Source organism: Plecotus auritus (assembly GCF_963455305.1).
Source record: "Plecotus auritus genome assembly, chromosome: 1".
Classification (NCBI taxonomy): Eukaryota; Metazoa; Chordata; class Mammalia; order Chiroptera; family Vespertilionidae; genus Plecotus; species Plecotus auritus.
The window spans coordinates 70639755-70651816 of NC_137770.1; the positions used below are offsets into that span (position 1 = coordinate 70639755).

General features: G+C 38.5%; 1 protein-coding gene across 3 annotated transcripts in view; it reads left to right on the plus strand.

Annotated features, from left to right (window-relative positions):
• TTBK2 (tau tubulin kinase 2) overlaps nt 1–12062 on the plus strand; it is a 164055-nt gene that overhangs the window by 25975 nt on the left and 126018 nt on the right. For 2 of the 3 annotated variants that reach the window (XM_080674760.1, XM_080674759.1), the window contains exons 2-3: nt 652–787; nt 8037–8184. In XM_080674760.1, coding sequence (XP_080530886.1) covers nt 719–787; nt 8037–8184 — 217 coding nt within the window. In that variant the 5' untranslated portion in view covers nt 652–718. The remainder of the gene's footprint in view (nt 1–651; nt 788–8036; nt 8185–12062) is intronic. The other variant, XM_080674761.1, reaches the window with a different exon arrangement.

The following is a 12062-nucleotide window of genomic DNA, read 5'->3' on the forward strand; positions in this document are numbered from 1 at the left end:
TGCTGACAATTACCTGAAAGAGAAGTTGGGGTGCTTCACTGGGCTGGAAAAAGTTTAGCTACATCAGAAAGCAGGTCTAATTAAGCAAGTTTATCTATATATATAAAGCTCTCACTGGCGCCAATTGCACACATGTGTTTCCATCTGTTGTTGTCAATCGTGAATTTGTTTGACACTTCTGTTATAGAGAAAGGGCAAATAGCAATATTAAAATATTGTTTCTAATTAATTTCCTTTCAATGTGCATGAATTCGTGCACTGGGCCTCTAGTTTAATTATAAGCTGTTGTAAAGTAGTTACTTTAGCTTTTTCTTTAGCAATATGTTGTGCTTAGGATAGTGTTCTGTCTGGGTCAATTGCTATTGACACCATGCTTTCTCTATAGTCTTGCAATCTCAGCTATTTGCAAGTTATGTCTCTCTGTTGTAGTGTAATGTTTTTGTAATGTCTAGCTATTTCACTGGTATCTGTAATGGAAAGATAAATAGTTTTTAAAAATATGCACTGAACAGATTTTGGAACTGAGTTTGTGGGTTCTCCCCCTTTCCAACAAACAACAGAATTAATGTATAGCATTAGTAGTGCTACTTTGTGCTGCTGAAATGTTTGTGTTAATTAATTAGCCTTGATATGCTATTTCTTTTGTTTTAGGTTAAATGGAAACCACCCTTGGGAGCTGGATGCCTGTGTAGCCTTTCTATCATATCATTGAATTGCAATGAGTGGAGGAGGAGAGCAGCCAGATATCCTCAGTGTTGGAATCCTGGTCAAAGAAAGATGGAAAGTGGTGAGTATACATCTGAGGGGGGGGAGGGGAGAAGGAGAGGTAGATTGATTGTCTTAGGGGCAATTTTGGGTATCTTGATAAAAAATAGGATTTTTATTATAGAATAATACATATATTGCTTGCTAAACCAGTTATTTTCAGGTGTTTGTTTGTTGTTGTTGTTGTTGTTTTTTTTTTGCTTGATCCCTTCACCTTTTTCACTCGGCCCCAAACTCTCCTCCCCTCTGACAGCTGTCAAGTCTATTCCATGTATCAATGCCTCTGTTTCTATTTTGTTAGTTGATTTTGTTCTTTAGATTCCCCATATGAGTGAAATCATATGGTATTTGTCTTTCTCTGGCTGCCTTATTTCACTTAGCATAATGCTCTGCAGGTTCATCCATGCTGTCACAAAGGATAAGATTTCCTTCCTTTTTTATGGCCAAATAGTATTCCATTGTGTAAATGTTACAGCTGTTTTATTCACTCATCAGCTGATGGATACTTGGGCTGCTTCCAAATCTTGGCTGTTGTAAATAATGCTGCAGTGAACATAGGGGTGCATATATTCTTTTAACTTAGTGTGCTGGGTTTCTTCAGATATATGCCCAGAACTGGAATTGCTGGGTCATAAGGCAGTTTCATTTTTAAATTTTGAGCTAACTCCATACTGCTTTCCTTAGCGACTACACCAATCTGCATTCCCACCAACAGTACACGAGGTTCCCCTTTCTCCACATCCTTGCCAACACTTGTTTGTTGATTTATTGGTGATAGCCATTCTGACAGGTGTGATGGGGATATCTCATTGTGGATTTTATTTGCATTTCTCTGATGATTAGTGACATTGAGCATGTTTTCATTTGTCTGTTGGCCATCTGTATGCCCTCTTTGGAGAAGTGTCTATTCAGGTCTTTTGCTCATTTATTAATTGGATTGTTTGTTTTTTTGTGTTAAGTTGTATGAGTTTCTTGGGTATTTTGGATATTAACCCTTTATCAGATGTATCATTGCCGAATATGTTCTCCCATTCAGGGGGTTCTTTTCATTTTGTTGAAGATTTTCTTTGCTGTGCAAAATTTTTTGGTTTGATGTAGTCCCATTTATTTATTTTTTCTTTTGTTTCCCTTGCCCAAGGCAATATATCAGAAAAAAATTTTAACAGTTTGAATCAAATCCAAATAAAATCTGGATATTGCTGTTGGTGATATCATTTAAGTTTTTTAATTTTTACGTTCTTTTTTATCTCTTTTTACTTACCATTTATTTGTTGGAGTAACTAGGCCATTTGCCTGTATAATTTTTCATGGTTTGTATTTTTCCAATTGCTTCCATGTGGTGTTAACATGTTTCTCTGTCATGTATTTTATGTAAATTGTTAATTATGCATAGAGGATTGATTAAATCTGAGTTCAAATGTACTCTGAGATGGGGGCATTTTCTCATAAAAGGTATTGTGAACTTTCTTTTTAAATGTATTTTATTGATTTTTTACAGAGAGGAAGGGAGAGGGATAGAGAGTTAGAAACATCGATGAGAGAGAAACATCGATCAGCTGCCTCCTGCACACCTCCCACTGGAGATGTGCCCGCAACCAAGGTACATGCCCTTGACCGGAATCGAACCCGGGACCCTTCAGTCCGCAGGCTGACGCTCTATCCACTGAGCCAAACCGGTTTTGGCGGTATTGTGAACTTTCAATAGGAGGAGCATAATATCTTATTGCCCATCATTTTTATGGTCTTAGTACTATGGTTCATCATTGTCTAGGTCTGTTAATTCATTAGGGATTGCAAATTGGTGATATTCTAGCATTCTTTCATTTATTATTTTAAGTACATTAAAAAGTGAAATTTCTCGTCATCATCTGTTTATGAGATATAATTTTATTAGGAAAACAGGATAAATGCTTGATTCTTTTTCTTAATTTATCAATTTTCGAAATAATGAATTGGCTCCCTAACATAGTCTGAAAGTGACCATAGTCTGAAGAGAATTTTAAAAATTACAACTAAGAAATTTTTTAAAATAAATCTTTATTGTTCAGGTTATTACAGTTGTTCCTCTTTTTTCCCCCCACTGCTCCCCTCCACCCGGTTCCCACCCCACCCTCTGCCCTTACCAGCCCTCCACTGTCCTCATCCATAGGTGTACCATTTTTCTCCAGTCTCTTCCCACACCCCCCACACCCCTTTCTCCCTGAGAATTGTCAGTCCACTCCCTTTCTATGCCCCTGATTCTATTATATTCACCAGATTATTCTGTTAATCAGTTTCTTTATTCACTTGATTTTTAGATTCACTTGTTGATAGATATGTATTTGTTGTTCATAATTTTTATCTTTGCCTTTTTCTTCTTCTTCCTCTTCTTAAAGAATACCCTTCACCATTTCATATAATACTGGTTTGGCAGTGATGAACTCCTTTAGCTTTTTCTTATCTGTGAAGCTCTTTATCTGACCTTCAATTCTGAATGATAGCTTTGTTGGGTAAAGTAATCTTGGTTGTAGGTTCTTGCTATTCATCACTTCGAATATTTCTTGCCACTCCCTTCTGGCCTGCATAGTTTCTGTTGAGAAATCACCTGACAATCATATGGGTACTCCCTTGTAGGTAACTAACTGTTTTTCTCTTGCTGCTTTTAATATTCTCTCTTTGTCTTTTGCTCTTGGCATTTTAATTATGATGTGTCTTGGTGTGGTCCTCTTTGGATTCCTTTTGTTTGGGGTTCTGTGCGCTTCCTGGACTTGTAAGTCTATTTCTTTCACCAGGTGGGAGAAGTTTTCGGTCATTATTTCTTCAAATATGTTTTCAGTATCTTGCTCTCTCTCTTCTTCTGGCACCCCCATAATTCTGATGTTGATATGCTTGAAGTTGTCCCAGAGGCTCCTTACACTATCTTCATATTTTTGGATTCTTTTTTCTTTTGGCTTTTCCGGTTGGGTGTTTTCTTCTTTCTTCTTATTTCAAATCTTTGACTTGATTCTTGGGATCCTCTAGTCTGCTGTTGGATCTCTGTATATTATTTTTTATTTCAGTCAGTGTATGCTTAATTTCTGGCTGGTCCTTCTTCATATCCTTCGAGGATCTCACTAAATTTCTCAGAGGTTTCTAGAAGATTTTTGAGTAACCTTATAACTGTGGTTTTGAACTCTATATCCATTAGTTTGCTTTCCTCGATTCCTGTCATTTGTGATCTGTTTCTTTGGCTCCACATTTTGGCTGCTTCCCTGTGTTGATAGAGTGGCTTTGTGTGCTAGGTGTCCTATAGGGCCCAGTGGCTCAGCCTCACCAATTACCTGAGGTGGACACTCTTGGTGCACTCCTTTGTGGGCTGTGTGCACAGTCTTGTTGTAGTTAAGCCTTGATTGTTGTTGGTATCACTGGGAGGAATTGACCTCCAGGCCAACAGGTTGTGAGGATCAGCTGTGTCTACAATGGGAGGACTTCTGTGCTGGAGACACCCTTATGGGGCAAGCCTTGCTTCAGTGGGGCTTTGGTGCTCACTGAGTCTGCCCCCTGAGTGTGTTCCTTATGATTCTGAAGAGTTGTAATCTGGATGGTCCCACTGGGTACACTGGCTCTTGGATCTCCAAGGAGGTGCAAATTTAGCCTCTGCCTGAGGCCACCCAGCAGGAGCTACGGACATATCTGCAGATTCCTCTTCTTTGTTTGGGTTTTGGAGGTGCCCAGATGAGGCCCAACTGTGAAGCAGTGCAAGCTGCTGTGGAGCCTTGGGCCTTCTTTTGGGAGTTCTGGGGCTCTCTGACCAGCTGCAGTTTGTTAGGTAATTTTAGATTGCAAAAGGCCAGGCCATTCATATGCAAAAGCCTCTGCACACAGCTTGGGTGGGGTTGTAAATTGGGTGGGGCGGGGTCTCAGGGAATCAACAGGGCAGAGCAAACAGCAATGGCTGACCGTCAGCCAGCCCTAAGAGGCCCCCGGGTCTCAGTGTCCTGTGGTAATCTCTGCAAGTACCTCTGCGAGAAAGCCACCCTTGTGTTCTAGCCCAATGCCAGACAGTCCAGTTTCTCCCCGTATGAGTCTGGGTCCCCAGAGTCTCGCCCGGAACTGGAGTTCAGAGCAGTCGGGAGCTTGTGTCTCCCTCCTGATTGAAAAAGACAACAGCGTACTCAGTTGCCGGCCCTTTTCCGCGCATGCGCGCCTTCATACCTCCGCACTTCACTTCCGCACCTCCTCTGAGTCTCAGTGTGCTTTTCTCTTTCCTTCTAGTTGTATAATTTCCACTCAGCCAGCCTTCCTGTGGTTCTGGATGATGTCCGTTTTGTCTTTTAGTTGTAGTTTTGTAGTGGTTGTTCGAAGCATCAAGTTCAGGTGTTTACCTATGCCACCATGTTGGTTTCTCCACAACTAAGAAATTTTTAATATAACTAAGAAGCCATGGATTTAAACAAATTTAATGTGTTTTAGTTCACCAGTATTGATGTTCAAATTGTTTCATTTGACTAAGGGGACACCCTTCAGGTTGTCTCCTGAGTTCTTTGAACATGATTCTAGCAGTCTTTTGATGGCTTCTTTGCCCTAGACTTGAAATCTGCCATCTCTCCTCCTCTTAAGGGAGCTATTTTCCTTTTGGAATATTTAAGTATATCCAAAACAAAATATACCCAATCTTTTCTTACCTAAAATTTTGTTCCATTATCAGGTTTAGCAAAACTATTTTAGTGGTTTCCTTAATCTACCAACAGATTGGAAAAAGAAGATCTTTTCTCTAGAAATAAAAATTTTGTTTTTAGAGTACATTTGATCAGGCAAATCAATAGGCTTTGAAAATTTACTTAAGTAAATATAAGGGAAGGACCATGTCATCATCATGGATTGGTGCAGGAAGATTCCAACACTTGGTAATCTTTTATGTTAGTCAGGAGTGAGTGTTGCTTAGGTAAGAGCTTTGTAGTATGGGCTGTGATAAAGATTGGCTCTTCGCCAGGAGACATATCAAAAGGTGGCACATGAAGCTATGCCTGGAATAGTTGTTCTTTCCTGATATGTAGAGCTAATATATGGAGAATGTCGCCCAAATTTGGGAGGCACAATGGCAATTTTAGTGAGAAATCACAAGCTCATTATTAAGGATTGTGTTTTGGTTATCTACTTTTATATAACAAACTACATCCAAATTTAGAGGCTTAAACAGTTACTCATTTTGTTCATAATTTTGTGGATTAGGATTTTGGGAAGAATGAGCCTGGGTGGTTTGTCCCTTAGTCATGTGGTACTATCAAGGTTGGTTGATCTGGAGGATTCACTTCCAGATGGTTTGTTTGATACCTTGGGATCCTCAGTTCCCCCACTGCCCACAACCTGGTGGCTCATTTTTCTAGGACCTCTTTACAGGGCTGTGACTTCTCAGGTGGCTAGCTCTTGAGAAACAAGTTAACAAAAGCTATAAGGCTGGTTAAGAACTTTGCAGTGTTACTTTGCCATGTTCTGTTGGTTAAAGCAGTCACAAGATTCACACAAATTTAAGGGGGTGGGGAAATGGACTTGACTCTACCCCTTGATGGGGAAGCAGTAGGGTCACACTGACAAAGTAAAATTGTTGGGCAATATTGTTGTGGAGGTCTTTAGAAAACAAAATCTGTCATAGGCCTTACATTTATTCTTTCTCTAATCTGCATTACCCCATCATACTAAACTCTCTTGTCTCTCTCCCACATGAGCACTGATGTCTTAGGCTTTGTCAAGTTCAATAAAAAGTTAATGCTCTACTGTTGTTCAGATGAGATTATAAGAATATACCAAGAGCAAAATTATTTACTTCAGCCTAGATTTTTTTGTTCTGTCATTTGGTAAGGTTTTTTGTGAAGAAAAACATGAAGCCACCTCTCATCACAGTCCATAATTAGAAAGATGTTCTCATTACTTTTTATGAGCTTTTTAAGTTACACTAGGCTTTGTTTAATGAATGTATATATATAAAGACTCACAAGTACCAGTCAGGACTCAACAAAGACCAATTTACATAACCAAAATTAAGTTCTGGAACTTCTTTTTAATTCTAAACTCATACCTGAGTTCCTCCTGGTATCTCTTCCCATCATCACCAAACCAGAATAAAGAAGTATTATGGTCCATATATACAAAGCAATGAATGGTTACTTAGCAATGCAGGGTGAGACAGAAGGAGGTTTATAATTGTGAACACACGAAACAGAGTTTATTCTTGCATTATTATTTATTAATTATTGTATTTTCCATACGAACAACTATAAACCTACTTTTGCCTCACCCTGTATATATAGTTATGACTTTTGTTTTGCTTGGGGAAAACAAAAAATAATGGAATGGCCTTCTCTTTGAAGAAGCTTAGTTTCACTATAGAGGGCCAGGACACTGTCAATGGAAAGTTGGAAAGGTAATCAACATAAAAGATAAAAAAGCAGGATGGTGTTAATACAAGTGCTATCTTAAGTATTAAGCCTAGTAAAATGATTACGCAAATAATTCCTGTAGAAATTCAGAAGATAAAGAAATCAGCCCAGATACAGTAATCAGTTTTGACCCAGTGGAGAAAGGAGTGGGGCTTGAGGTGAGTCCTCTGAGATGGTGAGGATTCAGGACTCTGTGCCTCCAGTGATGACTTTCTACATTATAGTACATTCTAGATGTTGGATAATATGGTAAAGAGAAGACCTAGTTTTAGGAAATGGAAAAAGGCTAATTGCATGTTGTTTCTAGCTTGAAGAAGCAACATGCACTCCAGTTTAAAACACGAGTTTTCTGTGTGCTCTTTAAGCCTGTTCAGTGCCTCAGAAAGGAGGGTAAGTGCTGCAGAGAGGGCTTGGCTCTGGCTGCCCTATTTCTACCCCAACTCCCCACATACACATCTCAGTTAGATTCCAGATAAGATTGCAACTGGCAAAAATATTTCATGGTTTAAAAAGTCTTCAAATGATTGCCTTAGAATTAAAACAACAAATCTGGTTGTTGAGAGGCATTTGTGGGAAGTGAAGCTTTCAGATATTGTGTTTTTGTGACAGTTCTAATGCTTACTGTAGACCAAATTTTAAAATTGTTTGTGGCTGAAATAATTTTTTAACTTTTTGTGGACAAATTTGTGGAAAAGGTTCTGATGTTATTTCTAGGCATTTGTTTTCTTCTTGGCATATGGTTAATTTAATAATATTAAGATCTCTTTATAATAAAATAGCAATAGCAAAATTATATATAAATTTAATATCAGAGACTAATTGGTTTCCAGTTAGAATCTTCTGGTAATTTTGTGTGTGTTCTTATTTCTTATGCAGTTGAGGAAGATTGGGGGTGGGGGCTTTGGAGAAATTTACGATGCCTTGGACATGCTTACCAGGGAAAACGTTGCACTGAAGGTAGAGTCAGCCCAACAACCAAAACAAGTTCTGAAAATGGAGGTTGCTGTATTGAAAAAACTACAAGGTAAGTTGTTTTATATGATATATCAAACAATTTATAATTTATTACTTTCTTTCTGAACCTCAATTACATTCTCTAGCTATTAAATATTCTAGTGTCATATTGTTATAAACATGCTGAGCTTATTTCTCTTGGAAATTTTATCACTAGCTAGTAATAGTAGAAAGATAGATTACTTAGAGTAATTGGACTTTGGCAATTTGTTTTCATGGTGAGTAGGGATGAGAGAGAGTGAATTATCTGAAACATTTTGTGTTAGAAAGTGTTTTCATAAATGTTATTGTAAAACTAGAGGCCCGGTACATGGGTAGGGTCCCTAGGCCTGGCCGGTGATCAGGGCTGATTGGGGCCTTCCGGCTGCTGGCCAATATAATGGTATGTAAGAAACGTTTTAATAAAAATTTCGTAACTTAATTTTTACAATATCCTGTTATACATAACTAGAGGCCCGTAGCACAGTATTTGTGCAAGAATAGGCATTCCTTCCCCTGGCTTTGCTCCCGGCTGCCCAGGAGCTGCCAAGTCCCCGCTCCCTGGCTGCCCAGAAGCCGCCAAGTCCTTACTCCTGGCCGGAGCACCGCTCCTGTAGCTCTCCCTGCCCCACTCCCTCCCCCTCATAGCAGGTGTCCCGCCCCGGCCGGTGGCTCCGCGCCTGCATATGCAAATCAACCTTCCATCTTTGTTGGGTTAATTTGCATACTCACTCCTGATGGGCTGTGGGCATAGCGGAGGTATAGTCAATATACATGTTTGTCTATTATTAGGTAAGATTATTAATAATGAACTACAACGTTCGCTAATGACTGATTACATAACCATGTTGCATTCGTTTCCCTTATGTGCCTTACATGCAGACACACCATTTCTCTTCACTAATACTAGCAGTGAATATTTTAGCAGCCAATGGCCATGTCACTAGTATTGGACTGACTTATTTGGTGTGTGCAACAGGAAATACTTCGCTTTCGGAGAACAAGAAAAATAGGTTTATTTGTGTTATGCTTATTAATTTGTGCAGTTATTCAGTGTCTGGTAAGTTAATGTTCAAGCTACACTCCTAAGCTATACTTGGTTTTTACAGATGTATTTGAATATTTTAGTCACTTCTAAAACTAAACCACCTGTCTGTAGGCCTATTTGATAGTACTTCTACACTCATTATTATCTAAAGTATCCCTGGTAAATAGAACCATAAAACTTACTAAGAGGAGAAAATATTCTCTGGTGTAAGAGGAAAAAATATTCTGTTCTATGAGTTTAACTCTGATCACTAGTAATTCTGCAGTACCTCATGCACCTACTGTCAGAAGGTACTTTTTAAAAAGTTAGATTTCCATTATAATCTTTTTTTTTTTTAATATATTTTATTGATTTTTTACAGAGAGGAAGGGAGAAGGATAGAGAGTTAGAAACATCGATGAGAGAGAAACATCGATCAGCTGCCTCCTGCACACCCCCTACTGGGGATGTGCCCGCAACCAAGGTACATGCCCTTGACCGGAATCGAACCTAGGACCCTTCAATCCGCAGGCCGACGCTCTATCCACTGAGCCAAACCGGTTTCGGTGTCCATTATAATCTTAACAAAATTTGATACATGTCTAGAATCTTGCAGGTGAGATAGATAAATCTTAAATTTGATTTTTCCCTAACTTTTTATCATGAAAAAATTTAAATATATAAAAAATAGAGAATTGTATAATGAACATTCACATAGTACTCAGTTTCAATAAGTATTAGTATTTGCTCAGTCTTATTGCTTCTAAATCTTACTTCTTTAACATTTTCCCCTACCATGCTGGAGTATTTAAAAAATCCTAGACATATATCATCTATAAATACTTCAGTATGTCTCTCTAATAGATCAGGGCTCCTTTAAAGACAAAGAAGGAGAAGAAGAAGAAGGAAATATTCTTTATTTTATAGAGTCATGAAGTATCAGACAATTAGGGAATTTGTGGGTTTTGGGGGGGTGTGTTTGGAGATATATCAATATTTGACGGACACTACTTTGCCTATGAGAGCTTTGTTGATTTTGTGAATCCATTAAAGTGTATCTATTGGAACATAAAACGTCTTAGCCACTTACCCTCACACACATAAAAAAATGGTATGAGAACATATTAAAGGTAATTTATGTTAAACTTCAGGAAAATTTGAGGGATCTGTATTATTAGAGCAGTGAAGTAATAAGGCTGTGGAAATGCTTTAAGTGACCAGTTTTAAGAATGGATTAGAGGACCTCATTGGAGAGGAAGCCTATGTTCTAATTTTTCTTTAATTTTACTTTTTAGAACCATTTTAGGTTTAAAGAAAAATTGAGCAGAAAGTACAGCTTCCCATATTCCCTCCCATCCCCAGTTTCCCCTATTATTAACATCTTGCATTAGTGTGGTACATATTACAATTGGTGAACCAATATTCATACATTGTCATTAACTAAGTCCATAATTTACATGAAGGGATTCCTTTTTTAATAACATAAACATAATAGTCTTAAACACCTAACAAAATTATTTTACCTTACCTGGTTTGGCTCAGTGGATAGAGCGCCAGCCCTCCGACTGAAGGTCACAGGTTTGATTCCCAATCAGGGCACATACCTAGGTTGTGGGTTCCATCCCCAGTTGGGGCGTGTAAGGGAGGCAACCAATCGATGTTTCTTTCTCTCTCACATCCATGTTTCTTTTCCTCTTTTTCCCCCTTCCTCTCTTTCTAAAATCAATAAACATATCCTCGAGTGAGAATTTTTAAAAAAGTATTTAAAAATTACTACTTAAGTCATTGAATGACTAGAAAGTTGTCCTTCCTTTCTGTGCTATTTTAGCCCTCTATGTCATGTTGTGAATGATCAGCATATCTTATCTCTTGTGTTCTTTCAAACACCAACTTGAATATTACTTTGGATCAGAAGGTAATTAATTAAAGGTTTATTTAATTATTTTTAAAAATTATCCTCTAGATCAGCCGTGGGCAAACTACGGCCTGCGGGCCGGATCCGGCCCGTTTGGCTGTTCTATCTGGCCCACGGAGCCGAAAGAGCTGAGGGTTCTCTTGCTCTCCCCTCCGCTCCTTCACCAGCAGCAGTGTTAACATGGCAACGTTGGGAAACACGGCTGCAGCTCCTTCTGAGTGGGCGGATTTATATCCGCCCATTCAGTAGAAGGAACAACCTCTCAATCTTCCAGAGGCTCCTTGTAATGCCCGCGGACGCGTCCCCCGACATCACCCTGGGAATGTGTAGACACGTTATCGTGGTGATGTAGGGAGACACGCCCCTGGAGAACACAGTATCAGAGCATTAGCTTAAAAGGAGACCAACAACACTGTTCCCACTGAAGTTGATGTTTTAAAGACCAAAAACCTTTCAACCCAGTCTACATTGCCATCTACATCTACGTCCCGGGCATAATTTGGAAGTTGCACTAAAGAAAAGGTTTAATTTACTGTTTACACATTTTGTTCTTTTTTATTTGTTTTAGTTTTAAATTATTTTATTATATTTAAGTTTAATTTGAAAGGCTTTTGTACCTTTCCTTTGTTAGGCAATTTTATTTTGCCTTTGCCATCTTCAATATAAGGTATGTTATTGTGCTATGATTCCTCCATTTTTTGAAGTTTCAAATTATAATAATTAGTGTTTACATTCTTCTTGTTAAAATGTTTGAAATGAATAAAACTATTGAAATAATAATAATAAAAAAGACCGTACCCTTTTATGTAATGATGTTTACTTTGAATTTATATTAGTTCACACAAACACTCCATCCATGCTTTTGTTCCGGCCCTCCGGTCCAGTTTAAGAACCCATTGTGGCCCTCGAGTCAAAAAGTTTGCCCACTCCTGCTCTAGATCCTCTAAAAGCAAGGGAGGATCCTATT